Consider the following 20,475-nt stretch of genomic DNA (forward strand, 5'->3'; position numbering starts at 1 on the left):
AGCTGCGTGGGAAAGAACCAAAGTGGACAAGCTGCAGTATCGGCTTTCTACCTCAAATAAACATTCCAATCAAGTAAAACATACACCTCCCAACAAAAGGCATTCGTGTGACTGCCGGAAATATGTGCTCTCATCTTCTTGATGTCAAATGTACAAAATGTTTTTCATTATTTTTGCCATGTGCAGTCGGAAATGAAACTATTTGACTTGCACCTGCAAGTGCTTTACTCTGGTTTGTTTGATCTCCACAAGGTTGGCCTTGTTGTTTCACTTGAGCACACCGAGCCCAATGAAAGCACTTTCATGTAATGTTTACTTTTTAACAAGAACATTAATAACGCCTCAACACTGTATTTAATGTTTTTTTTTTCTTTCTCTGCAGATGAAACACAGCCTCTGTTAAACGGGCCCCTGCTTGCCACGGGACCTTTTCCGCCCCAGACCACCCCACCTACCCCACCCAGTGACTTATCCGCTGTATGTCCCACCCAGCCCCCTCCCACGGACTCCACTTCTTCCTCATCGCCAGGCAGCAGCAACAGTATCCCCAACTCAGAGGTCTCGGGAGCCACGGGCCCCCCGGCCTCCGGCAGCCCATCCTGCCCGGAGACAGAGGAGGACAAGGCAAAGAAGCTGCTTTATTGCTCCTTGTGCAAGGTGGCGGTCAATTCCTTGTCACAACTAGAGGCTCACAACAAAGGTGGGTTTTGTATCTCACAAGCACGCATACAAAAGTCTTGAAATTCAATGGTTCAACTTGATTTGGGTGATGGTCCAGACCCGAGGATGACCTGGTGAAGGTTCCAGATTCTAGGGTACTGATCAATGGAAATGCTACCTCGGTGTAACTAAGACCTCAATATCTTCTAACATCCTATGTTACATTCTCACACATGATTGTGTCACCTAGTGTTGTCACAGTTACTTTAAAAAAGTAACTTGGTTACTTTATTTATTACTTGCTTTAAAAAGTAACTAAGTTTGATTACAAGCTACTTTACTGTAATAGTTACGTTCAGCAGATACTAGCAACGCTGCTGAACATAAAAATAACACCCGGTTTTGCCACTGAATTGGAAGTGCATTTTTAACAGTGACATTTAAGAATAAAGTTTGTTTTATTTTAAAAATAATATGCCATAATTATATATAAAAAAAAGAGTCTTTTATGGATCCACTTTTCATAAATGGGCCACTTGTTAAAAAAATAAAAATAAATTAAAGACAATATTTCTATACTTCACTTAACATAAATATAAAATGAAACCTAAAATAAAGGCACTTGACATATTTTACTATTAACTCATTTGCTCCCAAAAACGTATTAAAAAACTATTTTAATTATTGCCATGTTCCCCAAAAACATATTAATACATTTTTTTTTTTAAGCTAGAGCATACAGAAAGTTTTGATGCAGCCTCTCACCTGCAGAGGCCGCTTAAAGCAAGGCTAGTTATTACAAAAAAACGCCCAGTAAGTGGCAGCAGAGTATAAGAGATCCACCAGGGCCATGTTGCAACAAGCCCTTTTCCCAAGTGTTTTGGTTTGTGAATAATGATGAAACTTAGCTATATTCTAATGCTAATTGCTGCAAAACGGAAACAGATAGAAATATATATTTTTCCTGATGAAAGAAGAGACTCTAATCTTTTTTTTGGTAGGTTCCATGTTTTTATAGCAATAGAACACAATATTCTGTAGGCCTGGCAAAATCTGTCAAAATCCAGTAAAGGGAGCAAAAGGGGTGGAAGGGGGTTGGCGGTCGCTTTAGTGAAAATGGCTGGGAGAGAATGAGTTAATGTTATAATGGTAAAACTAACCATTCATAATTTCCATTGGACCTCCTACACTCACAATCCGGTTACAACACTACTTTCCTATAAACTTGACTGCATATTGTGCTGTGATTCATGTTTTTTGTTTTGTTTTTTTGCCATAGTATTATTGAAGCTACATAACCTCTGCAGATGGCACAGAGTGATGTAGATGGTAAAAGGTGCATTAAATGTAGACTCTACCATGTCATGAACAATTAAACATTCCCACATTTCACAATAAGTAAGTCGATTTGTGAGTAAACGGAATCTAAATCATCATCATTTCATTATCTTTGTGATAGTTCATTTTATTTGATGCTATGGCGTGAGATCTTTCTTATGTAAAATGGGTCCCTTGGCTCAATAAAGGCTTGGAAACAGAACACTATATGATAGAGTAGACGACTAAAGATGAAGAAGAATATTTCCTCTCGTCCTTGGCTACATGCAGCTCGTCTCCGTAGCCCAAGGCCTTCTGCTTAAAATGGTTGCGCTAAAGATGTTTATTTATGTGTAAGAAAAACATAGAGCTTTTCTCCGTGCAGTAAAACGTCACTTTCTCAGCCTCTGCCTGTTTTAATCCTCCTTGCCCTCCATGTGACCTTTTTTTTTTCCCACTGAGGGAACACTTTGTATCTATTAAATCTGCCGGTTAGTACTACGCATCACATGCACTTGTGGGTTTGTGTTTATCCTAAAATTAAGTTGACTCCACTTTTTTATTTAGGACAGCCACAGACATTAAACTGGGTTATACGGTATTCCTTTTAGGTTTTGGAGAGGCAGCTTTCTACGCCTTTTGTTGTTGTTCACTTGTTTTCGACTGTCATGTATTAGGATTTTTTTCTACCTTGATATATGCAATAAAATAAAAGGCTAGTGACACACTTTAATAAATACTTGCCACTTGAGCATTCAAATACAGACATTTACATTCAACAGTCAATTTGAATGACATTGGTCTGAGTATAAAAGGAACAAATTCTAAAAAAAAATAAAAAATAAACGACACTAGATTATGAAGTCCAGCCCCCTCTAAATGAGTTCTGGAATCAATGACCCGTGCTCATTTTCCAACACAAAACTGTGCATATTTGCAGGATCTAAAAATAAAGACATGTGCAGCACTGACATAGAGAAAGCGCACAGAAGGGAATCGAAGAGCGACAGGAAAGAAAGTGCGTGTAATGCTGTCAAACATTTCGGCCAACACATTGGCAAAGTTTTTATTTACAGAAATGTGCTTGTGGCCGTGCTTGGATGTGTTGGTTTACACGTATGAGTCAATCTTACAAAGACAACAAATCCGCTGCGCTATCCGTTTTCTGACCAAAATAGAAGAAATACAAGAAGAGACACCCCAAGAGAACATTTCTGCCCTTGAGTAAAAGCAGCAACCCCCCCCCCCCCCTCCTCCTCCATCATTCTGTAACCTTAACTCTGTTCAAAGGGATTTGAGAGAGTCATGTCTGAGCCAATGGCTTTCCTTCAAGGGCAAGGGGGCATAGCAGGGAGGGGGTGGGGGATGTAAGCTGCTGATGTGGGAGGATGACGCGAACATGATCGAGTGATCGACACTGACACTCTTCAAAGAGTCAACAACATGACACTGTATATTCCCAGTAGCAATATAACTTTTAAATGCAGGCATAAGGCAAACATTTAGCCTAGTTTGTAATCAACATATCTCTGATTTGCTGCATATTTCATGTTTGTAGTCCATCAGGCATAATTTGATTGATGTGATTGTATGTCAATCGTTTATCGGACACCATCAAAAGTTTGCACCACAGAATTGAAGTCCCTATAGAGTGAAAAACAAATGTCTTGTATATAGTATGTCTTAAAAGAGGGCTATTAGAAACCCTGCTGAATTTGAATGATGATAAAAAAAAAGAGTTGCATAAAATGAGGCTTCAAAATCTCTCTCCAATATCTAACACTGTGGGCGTGTCCTCTGAATGCATTGAAACCACTCCCAACTCAACTGTCAGCTGTCAAGCAAACAACACTAGCATTTTTTCCATGCTTACACATAACATTTTGATCGGCAAAAATATAGCCGATTAAAGCCTCCGATGGCTGGAATATAAACAATTTCTCACTCGGAGGTCATGGGGCTTTTACACACCGTGACAACGAGGCACTCAAGTCAGACTTTTTTGTTTGTTTCCACCCTCCACGCACTTTCCGTCTTTCTCAGCGTGATGTGTGCACTCAAGGCCAACCACAAGGCGCTCTAAATATCGAAAACACCATGGAGATTATACTGTACAAAGGAAAGATGCATTTTTCTGGTGAAGACATAGCAAGCCAGCTAACTACATGTTGCAATTGTGTTGGGTAGCCACTCGTTTAAACAATGGCGCTCATAAGGTCTTTAATCTGTTTTTACATCCGCATGTTTATTGTATTTAAGTCATATGGCTTATATGTCTTTATATGCAGATAAGCACTTGGTGGAATTGTTGACTATTATTGTCATATTTACATATCCAATCATAATCCTAAAAGATGCCAACTACGGCACCATAATGGCTTGATGCTGAATACAAACACCAAAGGCCTTCATCCAGACGCCACAGCCCACACTGAGATGCAATAAACTAAAAAAGATATGACTTCAAAGGATGCAATAATGTCACACATGGGACACATGTGGCATTTTGTATACATGAACCTCCCCCTTCTCCACCCAGTTGAACATCAATCAACAATTGTAATAGAACTCACATGGATGATAAACTTCAGTTCATCTCTTGGGGCTCACCTGCTGCGCAGCTGTATGAATCGTGTTCTTTAGGTGACATGTTTGGTACTACATTTGCAACACACTTTGAGCTATGAGATCAAGAGAAATAGTGCCTATGCAGTTTCCTTCGTTCATGCCACTTGTGAACATTCAAAAGAAACAGTTTGTAATATTACTGATGTGTGCTTGTGTGTGTGTGTGTGTGTGCAGGTACCAAACACAAAACTATTTTGGAGGCTCGAAGTGGGCTGGGCCCCATCAAGGCATATCCACGCTTGGGTCCCAAGCCCAGTGGGGAGCAGGGAAGTGGCCCCGTGGACCCCAACACTCAGGAAAGAACCTTCCACTGTGAGATCTGCAATGTGCGGGTCAATTCTGAACTGCAACTCAAACAGGTATGTGGAAGAGGTTTTTAAATGGAAACTCTACACTCAGTTGGGTCAAAAGTAACCCAATTATAGATAAAAAATGGACCGATCCACTTTATGGGTCAATTTGACCCAACTTTCCAGGTTGTTCTATACAAAATTACCTTTTTTTTTTGTACCCGTAAAGGATCTGACCAATATTTATGAGTTGTTTTACAATAAAACACCCATTTCTTAACTCAAAGTTGGGTCCAAGTCGAGGATCGGTCCATTTTTGACCCATAGTTGGGTTATTTTGTATTGTTACCCCATTACCAACAATATGAAGTTGAGCCTGGATCACAAGATCGAAAATGGACCGATCCACTTTATGGGTCAATTTGACCCAACTTTCCAGGTTGTTCTATACAAAATTACCTTTTTTTTTTTGTACCCGTAAAGGATCTGACCAATATTTATGAGTTGTTTTACAATAAAACACCCATTTCTTAACTCAAAGTTGGGTCCAAGTCGAGGATCGGTCCATTTTTGACCCATAGTTGGGTTATTTTGTATTGTTACCCCATTACCAACAATATGAAGTTGAGCCTGGATCACAAGATCGAAAATGGACCGATCCACTTTATGGGTCAATTTGACCCAACTTTCCAGGTTGTTCTATACAAAATTACCTTTTTTTTTTGTACCCGTAAAGGATCTGACCAATATTTATGAGTTGTTTTACAATAAAACACCCATTTCTTAACTCAAAGTTGGGTCCAAGTCGAGGATCGGTCCATTTTTGACCCATAGTTGGGTTATTTTGTATTGTTACCCCATTACCAACAATATGAAGTTGAGCCTGGATCACAAGATCGAAAATGGACCGATCCACTTTATGGGTCAATTTGACCCAACTTTCCAGGTTGTTCTATACAAAATTACCTTTTTTTTTTTGTACCCGTAAAGGATCTGACCAATATTTATGAGTTGTTTTACAATAAAACACCCATTTCTTAACTCAAAGTTGGGTCCAAGTCGAGGATCGGTCCATTTTTGACCCATAGTTGGGTTATTTTGTATTGTTACCCCATTACCAACAATATGAAGTTGAGCCTGGATCACAAGATCGAAAATGGACCGATCCACTTTATGGGTCAATTTGACCCAACTTTCCAGGTTGTTCTATACAAAATTACCTTTTTTTTTTGTACCCGTAAAGGATCTGACCAATATTTATGAGTTGTTTTACAATAAAACACCCATTTCTTAACTCAAAGTTGGGTCCAAGTCGAGGATCGGTCCATTTTTGACCCATAGTTGGGTTATTTTGTATTGTTACCCCATTACCAACAATATGAAGTTGAGCCTGGATCACAGTATGCAGTACGTCATTTGTATTTATAGTTAATAATACAGTTAATAAGATTCAGGGGGAAATAAAGAGCATGATTGATTGATTGATTGATCGATTGATTGATGCCAGATGTACAGTATCTCAAGACTTGTGTCGTAGTGTAACATACAGTGGTGCCTTAAAATATAAGTTTAATTTCAGAACACGTGTACTGTATCTTAAATTATCTTTCCCAATCGAGGTGGATGGAAATCCAATGCAGCCTCCCCCTCAAAATCATGTAAATTACTGCTTTTTTGTGAAGGCAATTAAGTGGAGTTCAGCTTGGATCTCAAATTTTAGCTCGCAATGGCCGAACAACGGCTCGAATCATGAAAAACTCTTAAGTCGGGCCACTTAAATCTTAAAGCACCACACACTTATTCTTTCAGTACTAGCTACTTGTTCTGCTTCTTCATACACTATTCAAAGTAAATGTGTTTTTGCTTTGCGTTAACTTGTTTCAGCACATATCAAGTCGAAGGCACCGGGACGGCATGGCAGGCAAGCCCAACCCCCTCCTCAGCCGGCACAAGAAGCACAGGGGGGTTGATCTGACGGTAACCTTTCAAGTTTCTCCAGTTAGCACATTTGTAGACCCAAACTTGACACTTCTGCAAGATGTCCACACTTAAGAAGACTGCGTTTTGTTGAGTCTTAGCACAGTTTAACTGTAACGCTAAAAAAAAAAAAGGCAGCTTTAATATTCATAGTCTGGAAGTAATCATTTAATCTTTTTCATGTCTCTCTTTCTCTGCCCTACATCTGTTCATGTGCCTCCTTGTGGTGTTTAGTCTTCTCTGACATTCTCCAAGGGTCTCACCAAAGCGTTGGGGGCCGGCCTGCTCCCCAGCCCCTTAGCGGTCGCCGCGGCCATGGCTGCGGCCGCTTCCACAAACCCGTTGGCTCTCCGCGCAGCAGCTCCAGCGCATCATCACCCGCATCATCACCCGCATCATCACCTTCTGCAAGGACCACACCTCAGCCACGCCATCTTGAGACCCGCTCCGGGGCCCATCCGCACCGCCCACGGGCCCATCCTATTCTCCCCTTACTGACACATTACCCGCTGACTTGGGCCCGGTCAGGATCAGCCACTCCAAAAGCACACTGTGAAGACACAAACATGATCCACAGACAGCAACTGATCCAAACTTATTTAAATATGTACTGAGAAAAAACAATGAGGGAGGAGCAGTCTCTCTTATTTCCCTTTACCTGAAACTCTTCCTCCATTTCTGAGAGTTCTGTGTGACTTGCAGTTGAAATACGCAGCGAAGAGATAATTGTTCATTATGCATTGAACTCCCTGGTACATCCCTAACCTTCCTGGTTCCCCTCCCTTTGCTTCCTTGCACTGTGGCCCAATCAGTCATGGTTGCCTGAATAGCCACAAAAGAAACACGTGCACCATCAAAACCACATGTATCGTTAAACCATGCTTCTCTCTTGTCAACAAGATAAAATGTGCTCTTCTCATCCTGTGCACTTAAAAACTTTTTTTTGTTGTTGGTAGCTTTGCCGAAATAGTTGACCTTTTTGTTTGCGCCAAACCGAGTATAAGGGTGGTTGCTAGTAATAATGCACACACCCCTGCAATTCCTCTTGGCATGAGAAGCTGAGGTGACAAAAGTGTTGGATGGGATGACCTTGGACACATCTGTATTTCTATAATAGATTGTGACAACAAAAGCATTTCTACAGGGCCCACTTCACAAAGGGTAGAAACCAGAGCAGTTTGGGACGTACGGTGGAACCTTCAAATTGGAAAATATTTGGTACAAGTAGACTTCCAAATTGTTCCAATTTTTTAAATAACATTTACTATTCACAAAAAAAGTAGTGATTTGGGGATTGACGTGCTTCTCAATTATTATTTTGTTGCGCCTTCCCCAGGGTGAAGAAAATACTTAAGTAAATTGCTTAAGTACGCCTCTGCGGAGGAGCTAATACTCCTTGCGCAATGACAATGAGAGCGCACCTGTTACTTACTGTAGCGGATGTGCAATTACACTTTTTTTTCTTAATACGGCGAAAACAAAAAAAAACAAAAAAGTTCCTTGTGGTCACATGCGACCCCCGGACGTCGCACCGCGCCACCGGAGGAGGTCCCACCCCTATATTTGAGAATGTTTATCCTGAAATTTCACTTTAAAGCCCAATATTGAGCTACAGCTAACTTTTTGTAGCCTATGTGTTGTTAAATGCTGAAACTATCACCATTATTAAAAACAAAACAAACAAAAAAAACATGTATTAACTCCACACAGCATTCCTTATTGATATACAAGCGAAAAGAGAAGATAACCATTTTGTAATCAGGCTAGAAACGAGAACTCCTAATCCTTCGCTGCAGTAATGGAGAGAACACGAAGGTGTCCACAAGGCTACACTGTCACCTAGTGGTGATTTTTAGTACTGCTGGAATTGTGTTTGTAGACAGGCAACCGTGGCTGCTTCCTTTGGAGGTTGCGTGAAGTTTGGGCCAAGTAAAAATGTGCCATTTGCTGACAAGTTTTCCTGGTCATTTTCATGCCATTATGCTTTCAGCTTCATGTTAGTTATGTTAGCATCTGCTTGGCAAAGTTAAAATGTGTGTATGTAATGGGTAGGAAAATGAATCGTGTTTAATTGTGCACAGCAGCAGCAGCCAGACACAATTACTTTTGATTTCTGTACTTATGAGTACTTTAGCCATTACAGATACCAATCTAAACATTTGAAACACAAAACAGAGCGGAGATTGAGCAAGATGGTCGACGTTACGTCTAACACAATGATGGTTAAAACTCCCCAAAAATATATTTAGAGATATTTAACTTCAGAGGTTCTGCTGTAGTGTAACTGCTGTATTTACACCATGATCTCTTGGCAAGAGCTCACAAGATGTTTTACTCACCTCTCATCAAACCCCATCTTCACACAGTGGGTAGTGAGCTGGAACTTGCTTATGTAACCAAGTTATTTCTGCCTGCACTACATTTGCATCTGCAAAGTCAATCTCAATGTGCTGCCCTCCCCCAAACCTGACCCTTTCTCTCTCACCTCGCCTCATCTCCCCTTTCATAAGAGTGAACACATTAATATTAAAAATCAGAGTTAAAAAGAAAGTAGGCAAGACTAGATGAAAGCCAAATACATGACCAGAGCGATGATCTTGAGTCTGGGTGACAGTCGTACCAGAACCGCAGCAAGGTCAAATGCAAAACAGACACTTGTTTTCTTCCAGAAACTGAAAGCCATGAAATGCACCATGATTTGTTTTCCTTCACAAAGACTGCTAAGCACTTTTGTTTAATCCCCACTGTTTGCTTTTACTTCATCCCGTGTATTAATATGAGCAACAATAACAAAGAAATGATTATATTTTGTAAGCTGGAAAAGATTTAAGGACCTTGAAAGAGGGAGAGGAGATGTTATGTGTTGACCCAAAAGTGAGCAATGCCGCAACTGAGCTATTGAGATTTACACTGTGCCCTTTCATTGAGAAGCAATGAGTTCTAATGTCTTACCTTTTTTGTTTGAATATTGCAATGCAATGAGCATTTTTTTTCCTTTTTGTCAGCTTTGTGACATGTCGTTTGGAGTCATACATGTAAACTGGGAGCACGCATACTTTTTTTTTCCCGTAAGGATCGTAAACCCTTCTCAGGGTTCCGAAACTGGACTGTGAGAGAAAGAGAAACAAAGGTGGGCTTAGGGGAGTGACCCTTCATATTAAAGGGCCTTTTTATTATTATTATTATTTGCTTGGGTAATCTCCGCTTTGGGAACAGGGTACAGCACCAGAGGTCTTGAGACAAAAGCTCACAACACTGGCAGTAGTTAGTCCTGTTGTTTTCCTGAGTGTAAAACTCTTGAAGATCATCAACTTCAAGAGGAGGCGGGCCTTGTCGTCAGTGTCCACCGTCGTGCTCTTTTTGTTGCCGAAGCAAATGTGTTCTTTATGAATTTTGGCGAGTAAGGAACAATTCCAGGGTCTTGTGTACTGTATGTGTTCTCGTGTGCGCTGGGACCTGCTCGCTAACCTTCTGTCGGATGCCACATGGAGTTCAAAAGTGGCCTAACACAATACTGGAAGAAAGAAACCTGCACATTTGGGAGCTGTTCCATCACTTGATCCAGTGGACTGCAAACAAGACATTTGAAGCAATCATCATGACTCGTGTTCATTAGTCACCAATGGAAAAAAAGGAGAAAAAAAGATTAGATTCTTATTTTCAGAGCAGGTGTTTCATGTTAGCTGTGTTTAGGCTACTAGCCTTAGCCTTATTCTGCCCTCCGTCTCTCCTGCACGGGCAGATAAGAGAGACAGAGAGGCTATGATGTAACTTTGTCTCGCCAATAAAGTTATTTTTGAATTTCATTGTCAGACGGACAAAGAGTTTGTATGATGAACTGTAGCAATACCTGACTCATTCTGGCTACTCTTGTTTATTGCAATAAGATGACATTGAATTTGTGTGTATGTGAGTAAATCATTATAAATGTAATTTAAAAATGAAAAATACACTTTAAGGTAAATAATGTTGGTATAAAGAGAAACCATGTTGGAGAAAAGAAAATGTCAATAAATCATTATTCAAAAAAGTGGAGAGTTTTTGTGTGTAGTGTGGGATGCATCTGTCTATCTTTGACTCTGGAAATGATCAGCAAACATATTTTACAAGACCTCTGACAACCGTTAGTTTAGTTTTAGTCGTAACCTGAAACACAAGACAACAAAGATTTTTTTTTTTTTTTCAAAAGCCACAGAATGTGGGAAAATTGCTGAGCCAATTGGCCACATATGTTGGGGGAAAAATGCTTAATCTGAAAGAAGCTGTCTGATTTTGAGATATACACTGAAAAAAACTTTTGGGTTACTTAAATCAAATATGGATTATATCATTTAATTATATAAGGAAAGGGGGAGGGATTACATTAGTTTACAACATTTTATTAATCATGTGCAAGAGAAAATGGAGTACTTTTTTTTTTTCCAGTGACAGTGCTCTCTTTGAGAAACAGACATCCTGTTGTCCAGTTTAATGAGAAGCAGCATTGTTCTCCATAATGGCAAGCTTTCATGCTGGCTCTTTTCAAGCATTCCTGAGCAGATATCTGAATGCCGTTTTCAGGATCCTTACAAACAATACATGGTATGGCCATAAGATGGCCATATTGTACTGACTGTGCCACTCATTCGCTGCCTCATTCCTGTATACTTTTGGTATATATATATATATATATATATATATATGTATATATATATATATATATGATCATTTAATATTTTTGAAAATAGTCAATATACCCAGCGATATATATATATATATATATATACTGTATATATATATATATATGATCATTTAATATTTTTGAAAATAGTCAATATACCAGCGAAAATACCCAGAAAACTGTCTGTCTTTGAATAGCATAATCAAAGAGTGAAGAAGGCAAAGACTCTAGCGAGTGACGCCCTTGACCTCTTGCTTAGAACACTAAATTGAGACTTGGTTTCTTATGAGCTCACTGAAATTGGACACGATAAGAACTGAAATATCTTTCTGCTCTGAGTCTCCATTTCAGATGGTGTAAACAACTCAAATCAAGAATCAAGAATGAACATGAGACTATACTTCTATCCAGGATAATGATCCATGCAATCCAAACTTGATTTCTGGTACATGATGGTGAATCACTTGACTCAAATGGCCTCCACAGTCACAGTGAAATCTGACAAATGTACCAAGTTACTTGCTGAACCTCTTCTACAACACACTCACACACACACACACACGCACACACTATTATGCAATTCTTCCATGAATTCACACTGTTCCTTCCTAGTCCTCTTAATAGGCTACCATCTTTTCGAGATGATTTGCATACAAAACATCCCAAGGAATTATCAGCTCTTTTGGCTCACGGGAATATATGCTTGCAAACACTAGACTGTGCCTAACGATGGGAGTTTAAGTAAAACAGGTTCCCCAATTATTTTGGATCTTAAAAACACCACCGAGTTTTTGGACATACAGATATTAAGATCTTAATCATTAACCCTGGAGAACCCAAGAACCCTTTTCTTCTTTGGAAAATTATGAATTATACATTAAATGACTGCTATAAGTTCACTGAACACCAAAATATACGTTTTTTCAATTTTAACCCTTGTTTTTTGAACTAGCTCAGAGTTGCTAATTTATCAAAATATATATATAAAACATACTCCTAGGCATTCTGCAACATGATATGAAATAGATTAACAACAACAAAAACACAATTTTACCATCTGATGGTTTGCTGAGAAGATGGTTTTGTTTGGATTGATTTCCAGCTCAACAAAACAGCATGTTGCCAGCCATCTTGTCACCACCACTCTGGCTCATGTAAGTGCAATATTCATCCACTAGATGGCACCATGCAGGGGTCAGAAGTGGCACTCTGGACTTTTGAAGTTAAATTTGTAAAAAAAAAAAACGGTCTTTGTTATTTGAGTAGCAGAATTTATAGGGGCCAAATTTGACCCCGTGGGTTCTCCAGGGTTTTAATCATTAAAGAGAAATGAGAGAATATTTGTTCACTGCTCTGTCAACAGAAAATGCATGTACTGCAGTTCCACATTATCTGGGAGCCAAGTGAACTGCAGCAGCTGTGAGCCATCATCGTCCAACATTTTAAAAGTCTCTTTCTAACTTGACTCAACTTTAGTATAATCCATTCCAGCATTCATTCTACATTTGCAATCAACACACAGCTACCCCTTTGACTCCTTGGAAAAAGTTGATTATATTCCCTGCCGTCATTGCCTGTGTTGCACTCAAGGCCAATTGGCCATGACCACCCACTCCACCACCAAGCCCATTCGCTCACAATTGCGCTTCTTGTCTCCAGCCGCTGCCATGCCAACAACTTAACTGCCCGCCTTCTGTCATCCGTCTCCACAAACTACTGAGACATTTCAGACATTTTTTTCGATGCTGGCTCAAGGTTTACCTAAATAAACCCCGCACTATACTGAGATTACCTGCAAGAACTGGAGTTATTTTGTGCAACCCTGAAGTGGGATGTTTGTTTGTTTGTTGTGAGAATGCTTTTGACTTAATTTCCCTGCAGAGGACAGCATATTATTGGGGAGCAGAGCTATCCTTGCTTTCCGTTGATTCTACAGCGAAGCGTGTGTCATTCAATATTTAATGAAACCTCTGTCCTCCTGATTTGTTCTTTCATTGTACTGCGCTGAACTTTCAGCCAATACCTTTTATTCTGTCGATTGCCCACTGCGTTATTCTGCCCTTTCACTAGTCCCCTGACTGAAAAGCTTCTTCATGAAACGCTTAGCTACCTTGACCTCTGAGGAATAAGGAAACAGTTTACTCACATGGCTAGATCACATGAACCGTGACACCCAGCAGAAAGAGTCAAGCATAAAAGCACTTCCTTTTAGAGAAATAAAATACAATAAAATAAATAAAAATAAAAATAAAGGAGAGCAATGATGATGACATGTCAAATCGGTAAAATTACCGAATGAACAATACTGAGCTCTCCCAAAAAAAAAGAGACGTGCCTTTGTACAACACAACCTTATTGTATTGCTTTTTTTTTTTCTTCTTCTTCTTTTTTTCTTCTGGAGAGCACAATATTGTTCATTCTGTAGTTTTACCGATTTGACATGTCATCATCATTGCTCTCTCTTTTTTTTTTAAATTATTATTATTATTATTATTATTTTGAATACGTGTATGTGCATGTGCGTGTGTGCGTGCGTGTGTATTTATTAGTTCACCTAAAACCTATTAAAAAATCCCATACCGTTGACCTAAACCAAACACGTCAGAACCCAGCCAGAGCCGTGAGACCGTCAGGGGACCCGAGGACCTTATTGTATTCCTAAAAGTACAATGGCAATATTCTTATTTGATGAGAATGCACTAATAGTTATATTAGCATAAACAGTAAGCCAAATCGCTCGTCTTGTGGAGCTCTGAGCGTTCTCTCTTCATCCTCCAAGACGGCAGACTGCGGACTAATTATCTCTTCATGGAAGCTCCTCATAACGCCAGCTCATGTACGTGCACACAGATTGAATGCACGCGTCTGAATTAACTTCAGCTGGGACTCCAAAAGAAATATCTCATGCTGATCATATCGAAATATTTGTGATACTTGCATGCTGTCGCAAGTTGTTTGGCTCAAACAATTGAATATGTAATGGATTGTTTGTGTGGATTTTTTTTTCCTAGTCTGAATTACGAGTGCGAAGGGTTAACTCACCTTCTGCATTAAAACGTCAACCCCGTCATTTTCCATTTTGTACTTTCTTGTATTTGCATAATGCTTTCTGCTTGATTACAAGATGTCCTGTTCCCTCACCCACAACAATAACCCTACAGATGATTAACATACAAATCAACTACTGTAAGGATGGGCCAGTACCAATACCTAGTGAAGGGAAAATGAAGCTTCATGAACCACTTGCGATATGTAGTTATGTTTTGTTTTTCACTCCTATTTGTTTCAAGATAAAGAGAATAGAGCAATAGAAATGGATTACATTTCCTCTACATTTTTAAACCAAGGCCATCTAGAGGAGTAAAAAAAAAAAAAAATGCTACAAGTGTTTCATGAAGCTTCATTTTGCCATTACTACCCATAGTTTAGGACCGATACCAGGCCTTATTTCAGGGTATTGGTATTCAGGAAATAGAATTTAGAAGAACAAATTGCCATTAATTTCATGTTATTTCATTTTGGGATATATATGTCTTTCTTTAAAATGATCTGTCATTGTTTTTTGGGGGGGAAAGTTTATGCATCAAAAGTACTAGACGTACAATCATATTCTTGCTTTGTAGTTCATGACAAAGATCAAACTCTTATCTTCACATACAAAAGTCTAGTGAGAAACACCAAAAGTACATTTCGTTTTCTCCAGGTGCAGATTTCCACTTAGACCGAAGTACTATAGTATACCGACCTCTTCAGATTCCATTCAAAGACAAATGGAATCTGAATTTCTCTTTTCTGCAATCCCTAATCACCATGTTAGAGGTCTTCAGGGCCAAGATGGCAGGCCTGCCTCTTTCTGCTGTTAAGTGCAAAAGTTTAGCACCATAAAACTACAATAAATCCAACACGTTTATTACTTTTTGCGAATTTTTGCTTAATTGTGTGCAAAGCTAATATACATGTTGCAGTATCTATAATTTCGGCCTTTCAATGAAGCTCTCATTTTACTGGCTGATTTACATTCATACCCATGCACACCGTTTTTTCTTTGAGAAAGGTAAACACAAATCTTATTGTCTAGAAAAATAAACTGTAAAGCCTTTGAGAGGACTTCAAATTGAAGAAATTTAGCTTCTCACCAAAATATTAATTACAGCACAGCATGCATCGTTTGCGCATGCAACAATATTGTTTCATTAGTGACGTTTGATTTTGATTTTTTTTTTTCTTAAGATGTATTCCTCGCTTCATTAAGTTTTACAGTGTTGAGACAGTCATAGCAATGAATACAACACTGCATAGCAACCACCTGTCCAGTCAGCACAGATGTTTGCATTGCACTTATATCTATGATCACAGTGCTGTTGTGGCAGGAACACAAACTGAGAGCTATTCTGTATGTGCAATACCTTTTACATAGCGGGGCTATGCCTATTATACCGTTTGGCATGCTTAGCTGTCATAATGGCAACCATACAGAGCAGACACTTTCATTAAATGTCAGCCATGTTAGCCAGGAAACAGCCATTTACTCCTCCTGGCATAACTAACAACAAAACGTTGGCACCATTGTGTTAATGTGCCCAATAAACATCGACAGTGATCGAGAACCATCAAGCGTAATACGCTGGCAGCTAAATGGAATTCAGCCAACATTAGTTTTATTATTTACATGTGTCTTTTTAGAAAAATCCTGTTGTCTATTGATGGAGCGGAAGTCAGCAGATTGATGGTGGTCTGGTGGAGCGAACAAATCCCGCACGACCAAGCAGGTAGGCACAACTCCTGAGGCGGACAAGGGCATATTAGTGGCGAAATTGGAATTGAGTGTTTGCTTTGGGGGTCTGATAAATATGCTGACATGAACAAATGATAGGCGTGTGTAATCAACAGGGAAGGAATCGTCTCAGAAATGGTCAGAATGGGCTGATGGGTTACCTAGTGATCCATAATAATAATAATATTAGCTTGGACGCTGCTCATTTTGTGTTAGCATGACTCTTGCTACTAAAATAGCTTCAAATAGCTTAACTTGGAGTGGTTCCAACTATTGTGGTCGTCAGGTGTGCTGTAGGACAATCAGAAATGATTAGACATATAACATCTTACAATATATAAATACAAACATATTGAATGCAACATATTTACAACAGGATATAAATAGTCACGGAAGAAGTTAATGAATACAATTGTGGGTAAAAGAGCAATATTTGGATTATTGCACTACACGAGGATCATGGTTTCAAACAGTGTTTCCCAACTAGGCTTTGCAAAATGTTTAATATTTCACTTCCAAGATGCTAAGTAAATATTCTCAGTCATTTCATAATATAATAAATATTAAATGGTACAATTTGTTTCCTTGGGGAAAATGAATGTTTTCTTCCTGATAATGAAAATTTAAATACCGGATTAAAGGGGACCTATTCAAATGAGCTCCAATTTTTTGTGGTAAATGTTTTAAGAGTTTTATATAACAAAGATACAAATCAAATTATTATTTATTTTTATTTCATATTGTATGTATTTTTTTTTGTATCTATTTTTTTATGTGTATGTCTAATTTGAGTTACAAAGAAGATGTGTATGAGAATTAACTCTTTGACTGCCAAAAACGTTAAATAACGTTTAGTAAAATCCTATGGAGGAGTGCCAAAGACGTTAAAAGACGTTTGTTTCAAAACAGAGGTGAAACTAACCATTTTCTATTGTGGATTACTGAAAAACGGAATAAGGTAGAAACAAACTTTTTTTTTCTGATGAAAGATGAGAGTCCAATCTTTTTTTGGTAGTATGTGTGTTTCCATAGTCCAAACACATAATTTTCTATGGACCTTGAAAGATCAGTCAAAATGCTTAAAATCAGCTGGCACCCACGGCATCCCTTTTCTGAAAATGTCTGGCAGTCAAGGAGTTAAATGTTAAAATAAAAATAGAATGGCATGTGCATTCATTTCAATTTGTAATGATAATTTAACTTTATTTAAATATAAACTTAAATGCTCGTCAACTAACCTGCTTTGCCACCTGTTGGCATTCATACAACAGAATAAGTCATGGCTTCCTGTGTGTGTGTGTCTTAAATAATTACGCTTGTTTAAGACATGCAATACCGTACAGATCGCAGGTCGACTTCCTCACTTTGCTCACTTTTATTTGCTTTTGCTTGAGTTTCATTTGACTGGGTACAATTGCAGTTATATTATGAGTTATATTATCAATTGCAACATTACTGTTGCTTGAAAATGAGGCCCAGATGAGAAAAAATACACTTTAAATGAACCTTGTGTACCTATTTGTTCAGATTATATTCATCAAGCTGCGGCCCCCCTGTCTGACTGTACTGCATCACGTCCTTCCTAAAAGCAGGGTGAGTCACAGATGTCTTTAGGTTCTATTTAAATCCCCCACAATAAGTGCACTTTAAAGCCTGCAGCCTGGCGGTTGGTGAAAACTGGATGGATGGAATGTGAAGGAAGGGTTGCCACCTTTAATTAGATAATGAGTTGCTGATGGAAGGAGACGAATCACGTAATTTAGGAATATCGTGTTGTGACTTGTCCTCTGACGTCACCGTTTCGTCTTTTTTTAAACATCCGATTCACTTTCACACACTGTAATTAAACATCGTTATCATCACCTTTCATTTCTAGTTTTGTCAATTAAATATATTGTGCTGTGAAAGAAAAAGCTGTCTTTGACTTCTTAATTTGGCACCAACCATATATAGTATACAACAGCAAGAGTCAATTTACTTTTTAAATCCAGTCAAAACAGAAGCAAATTCATTCAAATAAATACATTTCGCTAATTAATAATAATAATAATGATAATAATTATATATATATATATATATATATAGTTAGGGTTCGGTCAGCATCCTAAAAACATGTTGACAATTAACTAACAATTAATTAGAGAAAAATTCATTTGAACTATTTCCATTAGTTTAACATTTTTTCCACTTTTGTTAACAAGAGTATGAAAACCTAGAAAAAAATGGTATTGTTAATTTAGAACAGATATAAAATTTATGATTAATCGTGAGTTAACTATTGAAGTCAATAATTAATTACATTTAAAAATCAGGCGATTATTTATTTATTTTTAATTGTAATTAATTGCATGACTTCATGAGTTAACTCACGATTAATCACAAATTTTATATGTGTTCTAAATATACAATAAAAAAAATCTAGGTTTTCATACTCTTGTTAACAAAAGTGGGGGGAAAATGTTAAACTAATAGAAATAGATAAAACGAATATTTGACGTCTATGACTGTCAATGGCAGTGAATGAGTTAATATGCTAATAAAGTGGCAAGGATGTTACTATACTCACATCAACTCAGTCCACTTGCCTTCAAACACTGAGTTATGATTAACAAATCATTATAATAATCACGTAATGCTGACAGATAGAGATCTCATTATCTAAGGCATAGCAGATTTGTAATGAATTATGATGCGTGTCATCATGAGATAGAGAAGTATAACGAGTTTATAATGTCTCACAACAGACTTTAGTGTTCTTCCTGGTATCTTATCGGCTTTTATCATCCTTTTCCGTCCTGACGTCCTCCGGCTGGGTCACAGTTGCTTCAGGATGGCGTGGGGAAATAAAGATGAAGCCCATCCCTGTGTGTGTGTGTTGTCTCCGAAAACGCTATGTCAAGAAAGCTAAAACGCAATGTATAATTTTACACACACTAAGCAATTTACCTTCATGTCGAGCATGACAGACGTGGTGCCAGCTGTGTTTGCCGGGACGCCGATCGCTATGCACATAATCACTTTTACCAGCCCCGGCCTGCCTGTTATGGATGGCGCTTGTCATTTACAGAGTGCAACCCAGGGCTATCAGTCATCTGAGTGTTTGTGCCGGTGTCTGTGTGTAAACTTGGCGCAGCAGAGAGACTTGGTGAGGCTCTATTTTTATTTATTTATTTATTTATTTATTTATTTATTTATTTATATATATATATATATATATATATATATATGTATATGTATATATATATATATATTTTTTATTTTATTTTATTTATTTATTTTTTGTATTTGTATTTTTTATTTTTTATTTTTATTTTTTTATTTTATTTTATTTTTTTATTTTATTTTTTATCTTGCCGTAGCGCCACAGATGACAGTCAAACTGGCTGGTCTCCATACAATAGGCAATAGGAAACAGAAGAAATGCAACGATGAGCAGAAGTGAGAGTAAACACAAGTTGAATAGTCGATTGCACACAAGACACACACTGTATGCAAGGTTAAACTCATTTGTCTCAAAGGATATGGTCGCCATTGCACAGGCACCCTTATAAGATTTTTTTTTTATCATACTGAAAGTGCTCCTGTGGTGATCAGAGGGAGAAATATGCATGTTTTATCTAGAAAAACTACAACCCAAACAAATTTTTTCTTACACGTATTAGAGAAGTTTCTCTCTAAATTTATTTTGCAAAAAGTCTTAATATTCATAAAAAAGGAATTGTTTCAAAATATATATGTATCTATTTTTATATGAGCAGTTAAAACATCATAGTATATATTTAACAGCAATTGTTTCGCTCATATGTGTTGAAAAATGATGTGTCTGTAGGTGCACTGACTCTTCTTCAACGTTTGACTTGTGCAATAGTTCCTCTTCAATGCAGTAGATAAAACCATAGATGGCTATGGATAGAACCATGGTGTGGCGCAACATTCCAGCGCCCCGAGCTGGCAGGCATTACATGCCGGCTGTCAAGTTCCGGGCGCTTCAAGCTCTGCGGAAGTTCACTTGCTGTCTGCCGGAATTACGATTTATTTATTATTTCACGTTTTGCAACTTTGAAGCTATTGTAAGTGTGCAATATCGTTCTAGAAATGCCTTTCAATAATTTCAAAGTTTTGTAATAATTTATTAATTATTAACTCTTTCACTGCCAGACGTTTTCAGA

General features: G+C 38.2%; 1 protein-coding gene across 2 annotated transcripts in view; it reads left to right on the forward strand.

The window, feature by feature from the left end:
- Positions 1 to 10,883, forward strand: part of znf385a (zinc finger protein 385A) — a 75,431-nt gene extending 64,548 nt beyond the window's left edge. For both annotated transcript variants that reach the window (XM_077543441.1, XM_077543450.1), the window contains 4 exons: positions 383 to 700; positions 4,780 to 4,964; positions 6,780 to 6,872; positions 7,107 to 10,883. In XM_077543441.1, the coding sequence (XP_077399567.1) occupies positions 383 to 700; positions 4,780 to 4,964; positions 6,780 to 6,872; positions 7,107 to 7,370 (860 nt within the window). In that variant the 3' untranslated portion in view covers positions 7,371 to 10,883. The remainder of the gene's footprint in view (positions 1 to 382; positions 701 to 4,779; positions 4,965 to 6,779; positions 6,873 to 7,106) is intronic.
- The last annotated feature ends 9,592 nt before the right edge of the window (positions 10,884 to 20,475 follow it).

The sequence above is a fragment of the Vanacampus margaritifer genome, chromosome 1 (assembly GCF_051991255.1).
Source record: "Vanacampus margaritifer isolate UIUO_Vmar chromosome 1, RoL_Vmar_1.0, whole genome shotgun sequence".
Classification (NCBI taxonomy): Eukaryota; Metazoa; Chordata; class Actinopteri; order Syngnathiformes; family Syngnathidae; genus Vanacampus; species Vanacampus margaritifer.